The sequence below is a fragment of the Pimephales promelas genome, chromosome 18 (assembly GCF_988280905.1).
Source record: "Pimephales promelas chromosome 18, fPimPro1.hap1.1, whole genome shotgun sequence".
Taxonomy (NCBI): Eukaryota; Metazoa; Chordata; class Actinopteri; order Cypriniformes; family Leuciscidae; genus Pimephales; species Pimephales promelas.
Window position 1 is genome coordinate 6,109,124 of NC_142786.1, and position 18,105 is coordinate 6,127,228.

Here is an 18,105-nt window from a genome sequence, read left to right on the forward strand (position 1 = left end):
GTCTCTAGTTTATAAATTTGCTTCACATTTCATAATGTTACACACATCATTTTATGCATATAAACTTGATAGAAGTGGAGGCATTTATATGCTAATGAAGTTTAATAAAGTTCAGGGGTTTTATTTATTAAAGTAACTACTGGTGAAGATTCATAAAACATTATAAACGTATTTCCTCATGAATGTGTAAACCGACGTTAGCGATAAAAAGCTGACATGAACTTTGTCATATTTCTCAACGCTTTATAATGCTCCTGGATATTTAATTTAAGTAATTTATTCCTTGTAATTTTTAGTTAATTTAAAGTTTGAAAGGGTTTTAAGTAGCTTGTTTTATTGGTCGATAATGACGTACAAGGCATGGGCTAATGCAATGTACGGACTTTTATTTTGAAATCTGTTTTCCGGTGGAAAGATCTCGTAGGTGTCCTGGATCTCTGATGCAACTTTGTTATGGTGTCATTTGTGAAGGATCACTGGATACTTTGTCCTTAAATGAGCGTATTTGATCTGTTTCGTGGGTTTTTCGGGGTTCCCGGTGGTCATTATCGTGGTGATGGCCGCAGGTGAGTCTGCCTAACCTTTTAATCTGGAAATGTTAACCTACCTGACAGTTGACTTTTAACAGCTATTATGTCGTATGTTATTATAACAAACTAATAATAATAAGTTATAAGCAATGACATTGTGCATAGTGCTAAGTAACATGCTTCACAATATTTCTCAACTCTTCATATTGCTTTTATATGGATGTTTCTGTAGGGTAGGCTAATTTGTGTCAATAGAAATAAACGCTTGCTGACTGTTTTAGACAAATAAAATTTATAAAACATTATTGTGATATTTTAAAGTATGTTCGTTTGTCGGCACAGTTATAAATGATTTTGTAATACATGTTTGTGCTGTTTTGTCTGTCCGTGACAAATTGCTAAAATGCGTGAAGCCATGGAACATAATACACACTCTTTCAGTTTTACTTTGACACATCACGACATAAATAACAGTGGGCTGGTGCTATAACTTAGTAATACACCTATGAATACATTTCTTAATTGTAACATAGATTTTTTATTGTTATAAAATGTGAAAAATAGTAATGAAGAATGAGAAATCCAGCCTCAGTCAGATTGATGACACAAACAGATTATTTTACTATCCTTTTATAAAAGGAGAACTTAATACTGTATTTGGTATCTAATGCACTATATATAATGTTACCTGTCACATTGAGTTTACACATCTTTCTTTCTTTATTAATTAAATAAGTGTTTAATGTTTTTTGAAAAATGTTTTTTTATATATTTATAGGCTATTACTAGTTCTATATGCACCTAGTTGCCCTGGTGTATTTATTGTTCCTGATTAATACACGACTACAGTGACATTGTTTAGTTCAGATTGGTTTGCTAATTTGAATGTGTTTTAATCAGGGACCCCTTCTTTGATGGGATGATTCATGAAGATGATGATGATGATGATGAAGATGAAGACAATGACAGTGGATTTCACTACGATGACTTTAACAGGCCACGTCGGGACCCGTTTGATGACGCCTTCAGATTTGGTTTCAGCGTTGGGCCCGGCGGGATGCGCTTCGAGGAACCTCAGCTGTTCGGCCAGATCTTCAGGGACATGGAGGAGATCTTTGCTGGTCTAGGTCGATTTGATGAGGGCCATGGATTTGGACGTAGAGGTACGTTTGCTTTGTTCCTCAAGTTTATGTTTCTTTGTGGTGAAGTATGTTTCTAAGCATCTGTACATCTTGCATGATCTAATTTTGATTTAATAAGCTGATTAGATGATCATGGTTGAATACATTTCAAGTAGTCATCTCAGTATAATCAAATGAGAAAGTAAATGGATAGAAGATACCTATATACTGTATAAATCACAAAATTAATAAGCTCTATACATGTAATACACAGATGTTCGGCAAGAAAAGTTACTTCTGTCCCACTGTAACTCTAATCTTTTCCATTTTAAACGCTTGTAAATAAAAAATCAAAAACCTAATAGTGATAGCAATGCATTTTAAAAATATGTTATATGTCCGCTTCCCCTGCCCAACAGATGTCCCGTCAATAGAAGCTCCGCCTCCTCAGGAAGGTGTCGAGAAAGGCAGGAGTGGGACAGGAAGTAGTAACCCGTTCAGAGATTTCATGTTGAAGTCTCCTGAGAGCTCACCCTACAATCCACCCCTCCCTCCCCCCTCTGTGGGACCAAAGGACAAGGATTCCTCATTTCCACAAGGCCCCAGCAGCCCCTTTCCCCAGTGGACCCCCTTCTCAAAGGTGAATCAAAGTGATTCGGTGGACTTTTAGAGCAAGGGTGTCCAACCCAGCTCTGTCCTGCAGAGTTTAGCTTAAACACACCTGAACCAGATAATCATATGCTGCGTCCGAAATCACATACTCTCTTGGGTAGTTACTCATTTTGTGTTACTCATGATGTCTACACATTTAAGATTCTCATCTTAAGAGGTCATCTGGGTGCTTTTTGCCCGCTTTTTTTTTTTTAAAACTTATTTAGTCACATACTGTTTCTCACCTACTTTATAGTAGGGATGTATGCGATTTCGGATGCGACCAAAGTCTTATTAGGCTTACTAGAAACGTCCAGGCCAGTGTCCTGAAGGATAGTTGCCATTCGGGAGCAGGTTTGGACACCCGTTTCAGTTTTTCTAAACTTGTGTATTCTCATCTGATTGTCTTCATTTTTAGTTTCATGATCTTTGGAAAGATAGTCTATTAAGACCTAAGGAGAACGAGAAAAAAGAGGATGGAGGTAATGATCATTTTTTTATGATTTAAATGCAAGCACAGACAGTAATGTTCTGATTTTTTTTTTTTAAATCACCACAATTATTCAAGTGAAATAAAAAAAATTGTATTTCATGAATAAGTTCTGATTCTTGAATCTATTGTTCGACATGCAAAACTTCAAATTAGAGCCAGACCGATATATCGGCAGGCCGATATTATCGGCCGATATTAGGCATTTTCCAAACTATAGGTATCGGCAGTTATAATGGCCGATAAATGAATATTTCAAAAATAAAATGAGAATGGACAAAACACGCTTGAACCATGTCATGAGTGTTGGAGTTGTATAGTTTGTCCACCAGAGGGCACTCTACAGCGTTCCTGTTGGCAACATTCGTTGAGTTGGTCATGATACATACTTTGCTTGAATAACAATTAAAAGAACATCCCCATCAGTTCTCTTAACTCAAATAAGCATGACAAAATTTGTGACTGTCATGTCCAGTTTTGCTGTTGTTAAATAAGCAGAGAGTGAAGCGGAATTAGCTAGTAATAGTTAAGTTACGTTGTTGCAGTGTAGTTGACTGACTGTCCTTCTAACTTTTGACATAATAAGAAAAAAAAAATATCGGTCGATACATCGGATTTTAAAACCAACAAATATTTGAATCGGTATCGGCCTTTAAAATCCTTTATCGGTCGGGCTCTACATCAAATAAAATAATGGTAGATCAGTGCAGTTTGAAAATTAAGACTTAACATGCTGGAGCTGGAAATAAAGAAAGCGCAAAGGGGTTTAAATGACACTTCATATTCAAAAATATTATTGATTATTTTGACTTTACTGACACTATCGGATGAATACATAACTGTATTGAGCTGGATGATGACACTAGAGCTGCTTTATTGCTCAATCAACTTTATTTGACACTGTTTTTGAACTGAATTTATCTACATTGAACTGAATAATGACTTGTTTTCTGTAGAGCAGCTTATAGCTGAATAGAACTCATTTCATAATTGACGAACTTTACAGTTATTGAACTGAACCGAATCAACACTAAAGCTGAATTACTGTGAAGTGCTAAATAAAAAGAAGCTGACTTGACTTGACAAAAAAAAAAAAAAAAAAAAGTATGTTATCCTTAGTTACCCTACTGACAATTCAAGCTTTGAATGAATAGGCCTTGATTCCCTCATTTCTTGGCTGATATCATTGATGCAACTCCTATAAGATGTCTTAAAACCTTTTGTCTTCTGGTTCCGCCCTCAGATCTGGACTCGCAGGTGTCTTCAGGTGGGCTGGATCAGATCTTGACTCCAGCACCTATACAGCCAAAGACGAGGTCATTCTTCAAGTCTATCAGCGTCACCAAGGTGGTCAGACAAGATGGAGTGAGTGTTCCTGTATAATTTGATCCTCAAAAGTATTTCTGATGACAAATATCGTAATAATGTACAGCAAGGCTCAAAATATCCCACACATGTCCAGATGGTGTCTAACAAGTAATAATAGAGATTTTGTGCGTGTGTGTGTGTAGACAGTAGAAGAAAGACGAACAGTCAGAGATGGTGAAGGTAATGAAGAGACTACAGTGACCATCTCAGGGGGTTCTGGTGTCCAAGATGGGCCGCAAGATCAGTCTGGTCCTCTCATGCCAGGTTAGCCATTTCTAGCCAACACTTCTCCCCATGTGTGGTCTCAAAAGTAAAATATAATATAAACATTGTAGAATTTAGAGTATTTAAAACGCATTCTGGTTAATATAGTATGTAAAGACCTTTATTATTCCTCAAGCTTTCACAAGATCAGTTTTGATTCTTGAATCACCCGGTAATGTATTTACTGCATCTTTCAGGCCGCTCTGACATGCAGGATGATTTCTCCGTGTTTTCAAAGTTCTTCGGAGGCTTTCGAGGCTGAAAGAGGCTCTGGACACAAACCAAAGGACAATCTTTCTCAGCAAACCTATCAACTGCAATCTAAAAGATAATTAGTGAATATTTTCATTCTTATGCCTGATTGAATTCTTCAATGTTTATGTGGAGATCCAGTCTTGATGATATGAGTAAACAACAATTATTTTCTGCCACGAAATGACCCTGATAACTTTGCCTACTTCTTTCTTTTGAATATAATTTCCAGTAAGGATGTATAAATAATTATATAACAATTTCATGAACTTTGGGGCAGTTGTTGAAGTCACAGTGTTCTGAAAAGGACGGACACATTTTTTATTTGTTGGTAAAGAAGATCCATTGGCTTTCTTGAGACTGCAGATGATGGGCTACACTATAGTATATATATATATATATATATATATATATATATATATATATAATTTGTAATGGTGTTATCACTCAGAGTGAAATAAATGGAAAAAAGTGATTGTGTTTTTCTTTTGTGCAGAAGGTGGGATGCTTTGCAGTGTCAAGTTGGTCATTTCCTTATACTATAACACTAATTTAATAGAACAGGTCAATATTGATAAATAATAATAATCTCTCTAGTCTAACAATAGTTACACTGATGGAAACGGGTTCAAAAGTAGTGAACAGTTCGTTTGGCTGTATTTCTGCGGCTTGTTAAAATCCTTCAAATGTAATGGTTTCTTGTAGAATGTGAATCTGGATGTAACTTATTCAGGGACATTATATTTTATTACATAACTCCATGTTCTTATGGTGAAAATCCAGCTTTTAATGTTGTTTATATATCTATGTGGTGTTTTTAATATGCTTTAAGAACAACCATGTGCGAATTCTTAAGTCAACACCATTGCTGAGTATTTTCTCCTTAAAACTGCAGTCTCAAAAATGTGGTTTGGTCATCACAAACTACTTGGTGAAACGCTGCTGTTTCTGTCATCACAAACTATCTTCGTAACCAATCACGTAAACGTGTGATCATAAACGAGTGTATCTCTGAGCTTGTGCGAGTGGAGGTGGGGCTAATTTGCATATTCATAGAACAGCATATACTAAATGAGGCAAGGGTGTATTCAAGAGTTGCATTCAATCTATTTAAGGCATGACAGATTTTTTTCCAAGGAAAAAACATTTAAATATGTAATTTCGGTGATAAAATGTGAGTTTTAAGGGATAACATGATTGACTAGGGGGACTTTAAAATAAGTCAGTAGTAAAAGCACTTCAAAGTTCATAAATCTGGAAAAGAAAACTGTGTGTATACATACATATATATATATTGTTGTGCAGTTGTGTATATATTGTATCAGTTGTATCAGGTTCCTGTAAGTGGGTGTCTTTCCAGTATATGATGTATACCAGTATGTTGTACATTTAGCAACACAAAGTTTCACCCAGTTCTGCCACATAGACTCACCAGTCTGACTCGGATCTGTTTTAGTAAACTGACAGTCTGTGGCTATTAGAGCAATGCTGACAATGTGAGCCGATAAGAAAAGTGAACAATACTTCACTAAACATTTTTCATTTTTAACAGGTATTTAAAGTGTTTTAACAATGAAGAGAAATAGTAAAAATCTCACTTAAAAATCTCTTATGGTGCGTATCACACCCATAATTGGCTTTGCACCCAATTTGATCTTTATCTAGTGACAGATGAAACATGAGTGACATCAACTTTATGGAGATTGACTTTCTACTCAGTTATCTAATGATTATCTCCACCCAAGTACAAGCTAAGACAGATATAAGTTTACCTCAAGACTGAGTTTATGGGACACTTTCTTTGTCCATTGCCAAGACTACATAATGGGAACACTGAGAACAGCTGCATGGACATATTAACTATTCTGGAGGCAATCTATGGACATCAGGGTCAAACATTTACACGTCAGATGTGTAGCTTTGCTTAATTGACTAGAAAACTAGTTCATTAAGAAAAACACTGAGGAAATGGGCCCTGAGAACAAATTTACCAAGACATAAAAAACAACAACATCTGTATTTGCATGAATGCTGGTTATGAGACAACAGAAAAAATTGTTAGATATTGGTTAACTGTGGGGTTGTCAAATCTGCTCCTAGAGGAACAACGTCCAGCAAATTTGATTTGAGCCCCGACCCTTATTAAACATACCTGAAACCAGCAATTCAAAGTCACAGACACAATAGAAACGTCCAGGTAAGTGTGTTGGAGCTCAAATCTATATGGACATTCATTGAATTGGAAACCCCTGATAAATGTTTCAGCTGAAAACAAGGCATCTTCTATTGCCCTATTGTACTTGATAGAAAGTGACAAGTATTTTGCACGAATTGGCAAAAAATAAAATAAAATAGAACCTCTAGCCTACTTTTCTTTCAAAATATACAGAGTAGATGATTTATACATATATCTGAGTACAAGCCAGCAGTGCATCACAGATAAAAGTTAACAATAAACTACTCGTCGTTTTATTACAAAAGGGCAATGTACTACATGTAATTGTCATTCCTTCTCCAGACGCACACATAAAACACACTTTAACTACAACAGATAGTCTTAGTTTACCTAAGTGGTGTGATAATTATCCAAACAGAAGACCATGCGTTCTCTAAGGTGCTGACTGGCACCTTCTCAATGGCGCCCTGAGAATCCACTGTCTGGAATCCCCGATCTCCCGGCCTGCATTTATTCTGATTGAAGACGAACAGAAAGAGGGCAGAAATAATGGATCGTCTGCTGAGGAGATGCCGAATCAAGAGCAGCTTGATCAGAGAGTGTCTGGCTGAATTTTTCGGAGTCTATGTTTTGATAGTAAGTCTGTAATCGTCATATCTGTATTTTTAATATGGAAATGTGTGCCCTCAAAAAAAAAAAAAAAAAAAACGATTTAAATAAAACAAAGATTATTACAGTACATTTTACAAGAAAATAATATTTCAGTCTTTCAAAATTTCATGTTTAATCAATGTGTTCCTTGCCATTAAAAAGTGGTGTAGACATTTTTGCTAAATGTTCACAAATAATTACAGTGTAGGCCTATATTTATAATGGCATAAATGCTACGTGGGATCTCAATATCTCAGCTCTGGAAGGGTCTAGAGCCTCCATTTTTGCACTCAGGTCTAAGTCCCGTGGCCCTCTATCAGAATCCAGAGTTTCAAGAAGATCAGAGAAACTCAAAATTTCGACCCCCCCAAAAAAACGACAGTGTTACCCCTGTCGTTTTTTTGTTTTGTTTTTTTGGTGCGAAAAAACAAGTTTCTCCAATCTTCTTGAAACTCTGGATTCTGATAGAGGGCCATGGGACTTAGACCTGAGTGCAAAAATGGAGGCTCTAGCCCCTTCCAAAGCTGAGATATTTAGATATTTATAATGGCATAAATCAGGGCTATTCAATTAGCTTCATTCGAGGGCCGCATTATTACATCAAAAAGTTGAGCTGGGCGGGTGGGTTTAGCTTATTTATTGACGCATAACAGTATCAATAAGTAAGCTAAAGTAAAAAAAAAAAAAAGGTTTTGCATTTACAAGGAAATGTGGTACCCAACAGGTAACATAATAAATAACTTTTTTACAGCTATATACAAATATATTGAATTAAACAATATCATAGCTATTGGTAAGAAGAATTATTTTATTAATAATTATTATAGGCTTAAATTAGAATATCCTGGCAGTGAGACTGTATAAGACTGAACAGTGAGACAGTCACTACCACTGTATAAAAATGCCTAAAAAAACTACCACTGTATAAAAATGCCTAAAAAAACTACCACTGTATAAAAATGCCTTTTTTTTTTCGGGTCGAAATTTTGAGTTTCGATATCTCAGCTCTGGAAGGGGCTAGAGCCTCCATTTTTGCACTCAGGTCTAAGTCTCATGGCCCTCTATCAGAATCCATAGTTTTGGGAAGATTGGAGAAACTTAATTTTTCGCCCGAAAAAAAAAACGTAAGGGGTACCACTGTCGTTTTTTTTTCGCGCCGAATTTTTGAGTTTCGATATCTCAGCTCTGGAAGGGGCTAGAGCCTCCATTTTTGCACTCAGGTCTAAGTCTCATGGCCCTCTATCAGAATCCAGAGTTTTGGGAAGATTGGAGATACTTAATTTTTCGCCCGAAAAAAAAAAACGTAAGGGGTACCACTGTCGTTTTTTTTTTCGGGACGAATTTTTGAGTTTCGATATCTCAGCTCTGGAAGGGGCTAGAGCCTCCATTTTTGCACTCAGGTCTAAGTCTCATGGCCCTCTATCAGAATCCAGAGTTTTGGGAAGATTGGAGGAACTTAATTTTTCGCCCGAAAAAAAAAAACGTAAGGGGTACCACTGTCGTTTTTTTTTCGGGACGAATTTTTGAGTTTCGATATCTCAGCTCTGGAAGGGGCTAGAGCCTCCATTTTTGCACTCAGGTCTAAGTCTCATGGCCCTCTATCAGAATCCAGAGTTTTGGGAAGATTGGAGAAACTTAATTTTTCACCCGAAAAAAAAACAAAACGTAAGGGGTACCACTGTCGTTTTTTTTTCGGGACGAATTTTTGAGTTTCGATATCTCAGCTCTGGAAGGGGCTAGAGCCTCCATTTTTGCACTCAGGTCTAAGTCTCATGGCCCTCTATCAGAATCCAGAGTTTTGGGAAGATTGGAGAAACTTAATTTTTCGCCCAAAAAAAAAAAAACGTAAGGGGTACCACTGTCGTTTTTTTTTTCGGGCCGAATTTTTGAGTTTCGATATCTCAGCTCTGGAAGGGGCTAGAGCCTCCATTTTTGCACTCAGGTCTAAGTATCATGGCCCTCTATCAGAATCCAGAGTTTTGGGAAGATTGGAGAAACTTAAATTTTCACCCGAAAAAAAAAAACGTAAGGGGTACCACTGTCGTTTTTTTTTCGGGACAAATTTTTGAGTTTCGATATCTCAGCTCTGGAAGGGGCTAGAGCCTCCATTTTTGCACTCAGGTCTAAGTCTCATGGCCCTCTATCAGAATCCAGAGTTTTGGGAAGATTGGAGAAACTTAATTTTTCACCCGAAAAAAAAAAACGTAAGGGGTACCACTGTCGTTTTTTTTCGGGCCGAATTTTTGAGTTTCGATATCTCAGCTCTGGAAGGGGCTAGAGCCTCCATTTTTGCACTCAGGTCTAAGTCTCATGGCCCTCTATCAGAATCCAGAGTTTTGGGAAGATTGGAGAAACTTAATTTTTCGCCCAAAAAAAAAAACGTAAGGGGTACCACTGTCGTTTTTTTTTTCGGGCCGAATTTTTGAGTTTCGATATCTCAGCTCTGGAAGGGGCTAGAGCATCCATTTTTGCACTCAGGTCTAAGTATCATGGCCCTCTATCAGAATCCAGAGTTTTGGGAAGATTGGAGAAACTTAAATTTTCACCCGAAAAAAAAAAACGTAAGGGGTACCACTGTCGTTTTTTTTTCGGGACGAATTTTTGAGTTTTGATATCTCAGCTCTGGAAGGGGCTAGAGCCTCCATTTTTGCACTTATGTCTAAGTCTCATGGCCCTCTATCAGAATCCAGAGTTTTGGGAAGATTGGAGAAACTTAATTTTTCGCCCAAAAAAAAAAAACGTAAGGGGTACCACTGTCGTTTTTTTTTTCGGGCCGAATTTTTGAGTTTCGATATCTCAGCTCTGGAAGGGGCTAGAGCCTCCATTTTTGCACTCAGGTCTAAGTCTCATGGCCCTCTATCAGAATCCAGAGTTTTGGGAAGATTGGAGAAACTTAATTTTTCGCCCGAAAAAAAAAAACGTAAGGGGTACCACTGTCGTTTTTTTTTCGGGACGAATTTTTTAGTTTCGATATCTCAGCTCTGGAAGGGGCTAGAGCCTCCATTTTTGCACTCAGGTCTAAGTCTCATGGCCCTCTATCAGAATCCAGAGTTTTGGGAAGATTGGAGAAACTTAATTTTTCACCCAAAAAAAACCGTAAGGGGTACCACTGTCGTTTTTTTTCGCGCCAAATTTTTGAGTTTCGATATCTCAGCTCTGGAAGGGGCTAGAGCCTCCATTTTTGCACTCAGGTCTAAGTCTCATGGCCCTCTATCAGAATCCAGAGTTTTGGGAAGATTGGAGAAACTTAATTTTTCACCCGAAAAAAAAAAAACGTAAGGGGTACCACTGTCGTTTTTTTTTCGGGCCGAATTTTTGAGTTTCGATATCTCAGCTCTGGAAGGGGCTAGAGCCTCCATTTTTGCACTCAGGTCTAAGTCTCATGGCCCTCTATCAGAATCCAGAGTTTTGGGAAGATTGGAGAAACTTAATTTTTCGCCCAAAAAAAAAAAACGTAAGGGGTACCACTGTCGTTTTTTTTTTCGGGCCGAATTTTTGAGTTTCGATATCTCAGCTCTGGAAGGGGCTAGAGCATCCATTTTTGCACTCAGGTCTAAGTCTCATGGCCCTCTATCAGAATCCAGAGTTTTGGGAAGATTGGAGAAACTTAAATTTTCACCCGAAAAAAAAAAACGTAAGGGGTACCACTGTCGTTTTTTTTTCGGGACAAATTTTTGAGTTTCGATATCTCAGCTCTGGAAGGGGCTAGAGCCTCCATTTTTGCACTCAGGTCTAAGTCTCATGGCCCTCTATCAGAATCCAGAGTTTTGGGAAGATTGGAGAAACTTAATTTTTCACCCGAAAAAAAAAACGTAAGGGGTACCACTGTCGTTTTTTTTCGGGCCGAATTTTTGAGTTTCGATATCTCAGCTCTGGAAGGGGCTAGAGCCTCCATTTTTGCACTCAGGTCTAAGTCTCATGGCCCTCTATCAGAATCCAGAGTTTTGGGAAGATTGGAGAAACTTAATTTTTCGCCCGAAAAAAAAAAACGTAAGGGGTACCACTGTCGTTTTTTTTTTCGGGCCGAATTTTTGAGTTTCGATATCTCAGCTCTGGAAGGGGCTAGAGCATCCATTTTTGCACTCAGGTCTAAGTATCATGGCCCTCTATCAGAATCCAGAGTTTTGGGAAGATTGGAGAAACTTAAATTTTCACCCGAAAAAAAAAAACGTAAGGGGTACCACTGTCGTTTTTTTTTCGGGACGAATTTTTGAGTTTTGATATCTCAGCTCTGGAAGGGGCTAGAGCCTCCATTTTTGCACTTATGTCTAAGTCTCATGGCCCTCTATCAGAATCCAGAGTTTTGGGAAGATTGGAGAAACTTAATTTTTCGCCCAAAAAAAAAAAAACGTAAGGGGTACCACTGTCGTTTTTTTTTTCGGGCCGAATTTTTGAGTTTCGATATCTCAGCTCTGGAAGGGGCTAGAGCCTCCATTTTTGCACTCAGGTCTAAGTCTCATGGCCCTCTATCAGAATCCAGAGTTTTGGGAAGATTGGAGAAACTTAATTTTTCGCCCGAAAAAAAAAAACGTAAGGGGTACCACTGTCGTTTTTTTTTCGGGACGAATTTTTGAGTTTCGATATCTCAGCTCTGGAAGGGGCTAGAGCCTCCATTTTTGCACTCAGGTCTAAGTCTCATGGCCCTCTATCAGAATCCAGAGTTTTGGGAAGATTGGAGAAACTTAATTTTTCACCCGAAAAAAAAAAAACGTAAGGGGTACCACTGTCGTTTTTTTTTCGGGCCGAATTTTTGAGTTTCGATATCTCAGCTCTGGAAGGGGCTAGAGCCTCCATTTTTGCACTCAGGTCTAAGTCTCATGGCCCTCTATCAGAATCCAGAGTTTTGGGAAGATTGGAGAAACTTAATTTTTCGCCCAAAAAAAAAAAAACGTAAGGGGTACCACTGTCGTTTTTTTATTCGGGCCGAATTTTTGAGTTTCGATATCTCAGCTCTGGAAGGGGCTAGAGCATCCATTTTTGCACTCAGGTCTAAGTCTCATGGCCCTCTATCAGAATCCAGAGTTTTGGGAAGATTGGAGAAACTTAAATTTTCACCCAAAAAAAAAAAACGTAAGGGGTACCACTGTCGTTTTTTTTTCGGGACAAATTTTTGAGTTTCGATATCTCAGCTCTGGAAGGGGCTAGAGCCTCCATTTTTGCACTCAGGTCTAAGTCTCATGGCCCTCTATCAGAATCCAGAGTTTTGGGAAGATTGGAGAAACTTAATTTTTCGCCCAAAAAAAAAAAACGTAAGGGGTACCACTGTCGTTTTTTTTTTCGGGCCGAATTTTTGAGTTTCGATATCTCAGCTCTGGAAGGGGCTAGAGCATCCATTTTTGCACTCAGGTCTAAGTATCATGGCCCTCTATCAGAATCCAGAGTTTTGGGAAGATTGGAGAAACTTAAATTTTCACCCGAAAAAAAAAACGTAAGGGGTACCACTGTCGTTTTTTTTTCGGGACGAATTTTTGAGTTTTGATATCTCAGCTCTGGAAGGGGCTAGAGCCTCCATTTTTGCACTTATGTCTAAGTCTCATGGCCCTCTATCAGAATCCAGAGTTTTGGGAAGATTGGAGAAACTTAATTTTTCGCCCAAAAAAAAAAAAACGTAAGGGGTACCACTGTCGTTTTTTTTTTCGGGCCGAATTTTTGAGTTTCGATATCTCAGCTCTGGAAGGGGCTAGAGCCTCCATTTTTGCACTCAGGTCTAAGTCTCATGGCCCTCTATCAGAATCCAGAGTTTTGGGAAGATTGGAGAAACTTAATTTTTCGCCCGAAAAAAAAAAACGTAAGGGGTACCACTGTCGTTTTTTTTTCGGGACGAATTTTTGAGTTTCGATATCTCAGCTCTGGAAGGGGCTAGAGCCTCCATTTTTGCACTCAGGTCTAAGTCTCATGGCCCTCTATCAGAATCCAGAGTTTGGGGAAGATTGGAGAAACTTAATTTTTTACCCGAAAAAAAAAAAAACGTAAGGGGTACCACTGTCGTTTTTTTTTCGGGACGAATTTTTGAGTTTCGATATCTCAGCTCTGGAAGGGGCTAGAGCCTCCATTTTTGCACTCAGGTCTAAGTCTCATGGCCCTCTATCAGAATCCAGAGTTTTGGGAAGATTGGAGAAACTTAATTTTTCACCCGAAAAAAAAAAACGTAAGGGGTACCACTGTCGTTTTTTTTCGGGACGAATTTTTGAGTTTTGATATCTCAGCTCTGGAAGGGGCTAGAGCCTCCATTTTTGCACTCAGGTCTAAGTCTCATGGCCCTCTATCAGAATCCAGAGTTTTGGGAAGATTGGAGAAACTTAATTTTTTGCCCAAAAAAAAAAAAACGTAAGGGGTACCACTGTCGTTTTTTTTTTCGGGCCGAATTTTTGAGTTTCGATATCTCAGCTCTGGAAGGGGCTAGAGCATCCATTTTTGCACTCAGGTCTAAGTATCATGGCCCTCTATCAGAATCCAGAGTTTTGGGAAGATTGGAGAAACTTAAATTTTCACCCGAAAAAAAAAACGTAAGGGGTACCACTGTCGTTTTTTTTTCGGGACGAATTTTTGAGTTTTGATATCTCAGCTCTGGAAGGGGCTAGAGCCTCCATTTTTGCACTTATGTCTAAGTCTCATGGCCCTCTATCAGAATCCAGAGTTTTGGGAAGATTGGAGAAACTTAATTTTTCGCCCAAAAAAAAAAAAACGTAAGGGGTACCACTGTCGTTTTTTTTTTCGGGCCGAATTTTTGAGTTTCGATATCTCAGCTCTGGAAGGGGCTAGAGCCTCCATTTTTGCACTCAGGTCTAAGTCTCATGGCCCTCTATCAGAATCCAGAGTTTTGGGAAGATTGGAGAAACTTAATTTTTCGCCCGAAAAAAAAAAACGTAAGGGGTACCACTGTCGTTTTTTTTTCGGGACGAATTTTTGAGTTTCGATATCTCAGCTCTGGAAGGGGCTAGAGCCTCCATTTTTGCACTCAGGTCTAAGTCTCATGGCCCTCTATCAGAATCCAGAGTTTGGGGAAGATTGGAGAAACTTAATTTTTTACCCGAAAAAAAAAAAAACGTAAGGGGTACCACTGTCGTTTTTTTTTCGGGACGAATTTTTGAGTTTCGATATCTCAGCTCTGGAAGGGGCTAGAGCCTCCATTTTTGCACTCAGGTCTAAGTCTCATGGCCCTCTATCAGAATCCAGAGTTTTGGGAAGATTGGAGAAACTTAATTTTTCACCCGAAAAAAAAAAACGTAAGGGGTACCACTGTCGTTTTTTTTCGGGACGAATTTTTGAGTTTTGATATCTCAGCTCTGGAAGGGGCTAGAGCCTCCATTTTTGCACTCAGGTCTAAGTCTCATGGCCCTCTATCAGAATCCAGAGTTTTGGGAAGATTGGAGAAACTTAATTTTTTGCCCAAAAAAAAAAAAACGTAAGGGGTACCACTGTCGTTTTTTTTTTCGGGACGAATTTTTGAGTTTCGATATCTCAGCTCTGGAAGGGGCTAGAGCATCCATTTTTGCACTCAGGTCTAAGTATCATGGCCCTCTATCAGAATCCAGAGTTTTGGGAAGATTGGAGAAACTTAAATTTTCACCCGAAAAAAAAAAAACGTAAGGGGTACCACTGTCGTTTTTTTTTTCGGGACGAATTTTTGAGTTTTGATATCTCAACTCTGGAAGGGGCTAGAGCCTCCATTTTTGCACTCAGGTCTAAGTCTCATGGCCCTCTATCAGAATCCAGAGTTTTGGGAAGATTGGAGAAACTTAATTTTTCGCCCAAAAAAAAAAAACGTAAGGGGTACCACTGTCGTTTTTTTTTTCGGGCCGAATTTTTGAGTTTCGATATCTCAGCTCTGGAAGGGGCTAGAGCCTCCATTTTTGCACTCAGGTCTAAGTCTCATGGCCCTCTATCAGAATCCAGAGTTTTGGGAAGATTGGAGAAACTTAATTTTTCACCCGAAAAAAAAAAAAAAACGTAAGGGGTACCACTGTCGTTTTTTTTTCGGGACGAATTTTTGAGTTTCGATATCTCAGCTCTGGAAGGGGCTAGAGCCTCCATTTTTGCACTCAGGTCTAAGTCTCATGGCCCTCTATCAGAATCCAGAGTTTTGGGAAGATTGGAGAAACTTAATTTTTCACCCGAAAAAAAAAAACGTAAGGGGTACCACTGTCGTTTTTTTTCGGGACGAATTTTTGAGTTTCGATATCTCAGCTCTGGAAGGGGCTAGAGCCTCCATTTTTGCACTCAGGTCTAAGTCTCATGGCCCTCTATCAGAATCAAGAGTTTTGGGAAGATTGGAGAAACTTAATTTTTCGCCCGAAAAAAAAAAATGTAAGGGGTACCACTGTCGTTTTTTTTTCGGGACGAATTTTTGAGTTTTGATATCTCAGCTCTGGAAGGGGCTAGAGCCTCCATTTTTGCACTCAGGTCTAAGTCTCATGGCCCTCTATCAGAATCCAGAGTTTTGGGAAGATTGGAGAAACTTAATTTTTCGCCCAAAAAAAAAAAAACGTAAGGGGTACCACTGTCGTTTTTTTTTTCGGGCCGAATTTTTGAGTTTCGATATCTCAGCTCTGGAAGGGGCTAGAGCCTCCATTTTTGCACTCAGGTCTAAGTATCATGGCCCTCTATCAGAATCCAGAGTTTTGGGAAGATTGGAGAAACTTAAATTTTCACCCGAAAAAAAAAAACGTAAGGGGTACCACTGTCGTTTTTTTTTCTGGACAAATTTTTGAGTTTCGATATCTCAGCTCTGGAAGGGGCTAGAGCCTCCATTTTTGCACTCAGGTCTAAGTCTCATGGCCCTCTATCAGAATCCAGAGTTTTGGGAAGATTGGAGAAACTTAATTTTTCACCCGAAAAAAAAAAACGTAAGGGGTACCACTGTCGTTTTTTTTCGGGACGAATTTTTGAGTTTCGATATCTCAGCTCTGGAAGGGGCTAGAGCCTCCATTTTTGCACTCAGGTCTAAGTCTCATGGCCCTCTATCAGAATCAAGAGTTTTGGGAAGATTGGAGAAACTTAATTTTTCGCCCGAAAAAAAAAAATGTAAGGGGTACCACTGTCGTTTTTTTTTCGGGACGAATTTTTGAGTTTTGATATCTCAGCTCTGGAAGGGGCTAGAGCCTCCATTTTTGCACTCAGGTCTAAGTCTCATGGCCCTCTATCAGAATCCAGAGTTTTGGGAAGATTGGAGAAACTTAATTTTTCGCCCAAAAAAAAAAAAAACGTAAGGGGTACCACTGTCGTTTTTTTTTTCGGGCCGAATTTTTGAGTTTCGATATCTCAGCTCTGGAAGGGGCTAGAGCCTCCATTTTTGCACTCAGGTCTAAGTATCATGGCCCTCTATCAGAATCCAGAGTTTTGGGAAGATTGGAGAAACTTAAATTTTCACCCGAAAAAAAAAAACGTAAGGGGTACCACTGTCGTTTTTTTTCGGGACGAATTTTTGAGTTTCGATATCTCAGCTCTGGAAGGGGCTAGAGCCTCCATTTTTGCACTCAGGTCTAAGTCTCATGGCCCTCTATCAGAATCAAGAGTTTTGGGAAGATTGGAGAAACTTAATTTTTCGCCCGAAAAAAAAAAAATGTAAGGGGTACCACTGTCGTTTTTTTTTCGGGACGAATTTTTGAGTTTTGATATCTCAGCTCTGGAAGGGGCTAGAGCCTCCATTTTTGCACTCAGGTCTAAGTCTCATGGCCCTCTATCAGAATCCAGAGTTTTGGGAAGATTGGAGAAACTTAATTTTTCGCCCAAAAAAAAAAAAACGTAAGGGGTACCACTGTCGTTTTTTTTTTCGGGCCGAATTTTTGAGTTTCGATATCTCAGCTCTGGAAGGGGCTAGAGCCTCCATTTTTGCACTCAGGTCTAAGTATCATGGCCCTCTATCAGAATCCAGAGTTTTGGGAAGATTGGAGAAACTTAAATTTTCACCCGAAAAAAAAAAACGTAAGGGGTACCACTGTCGTTTTTTTTTCTGGACAAATTTTTGAGTTTCGATATCTCAGCTCTGGAAGGGGCTAGAGCCTCCATTTTTGCACTCAGGTCTAAGTCTCATGGCCCTCTATCAGAATCCAGAGTTTTGGGAAGATTGGAGAAACTTAATTTTTCACCCGAAAAAAAAAACGTAAGGGGTACCACTGTCGTTTTTTTTTCGGGCCGAATTTTTGAGTTTCGATATCTCAGCTCTGGAAGGGGCTAGAGCCTCCATTTTTGCACTCAGGTCTAAGTCTCATGGCCCTCTATCAGAATCCAGAGTTTTGGGAAGATTGGAGAAACTTAATTTTTCGGCCAAAAAAAAAAAACGTAAGGGGTACCACTGTCGTTTTTTTTTCGGGACGAATTTTTGAGTTTCGATATCTCAGCTCTGGAAGGGGCTAGAGCATCCATTTTTGCACTCAGGTCTAAGTATCATGGCCCTCTATCAGAATCCAGAGTTTTGGGAAGATTGGAGAAACTTAAATTTTCACCCGAAAAAAAAAAATGTAAGGGGTACCACTGTCGTTTTTTTTTCGGGACGAATTTTTGAGTTTTGATATCTCAGCTCTGGAAGGGGCTAGAGCCTCCATTTTTGCACTTATGTCTAAGTCTCATGGCCCTCTATCAGAATCCAGAGTTTTGGGAAGA

The 18,105-nt window shown here is 38.9% G+C and overlaps 2 protein-coding genes across 3 annotated transcripts in view; both read left to right on the top strand.

Moving 5' to 3' along the window:
- Positions 1-401: 401 nt before the first annotated feature.
- On the top strand, positions 402-4,968 carry hax1 (HCLS1 associated protein X-1). Of its 2 annotated transcripts, none has more exons than XM_039679031.2 (7): positions 402-566; positions 1,527-1,693; positions 2,071-2,291; positions 2,721-2,784; positions 4,036-4,157; positions 4,304-4,424; positions 4,622-4,968. In XM_039679031.2, exons 1-7 carry the CDS (start codon positions 496-498, stop codon positions 4,684-4,686), a joined length of 831 nt encoding a protein of 276 aa, XP_039534965.1. In that variant the 5' UTR covers positions 402-495; the 3' UTR covers positions 4,687-4,968. The 2 variants fall into 2 exon arrangements, with proteins under 2 accessions (XP_039534965.1, XP_039534964.2); XM_039679030.2 differs by having other exon boundaries at positions 403-566; positions 1,431-1,693.
- A 2,203-nt stretch (positions 4,969-7,171) lies between these two features.
- The window catches only part of aqp10b (aquaporin 10b), a 32,830-nt gene continuing 21,896 nt past the window's right edge, over positions 7,172-18,105 (top strand). The window contains exon 1 of the mRNA XM_089123346.1: positions 7,172-7,488. Within this exon, the coding sequence (XP_088979472.1) occupies positions 7,402-7,488 (87 nt within the window). The 5' untranslated portion in view covers positions 7,172-7,401. The remainder of the gene's footprint in view (positions 7,489-18,105) is intronic.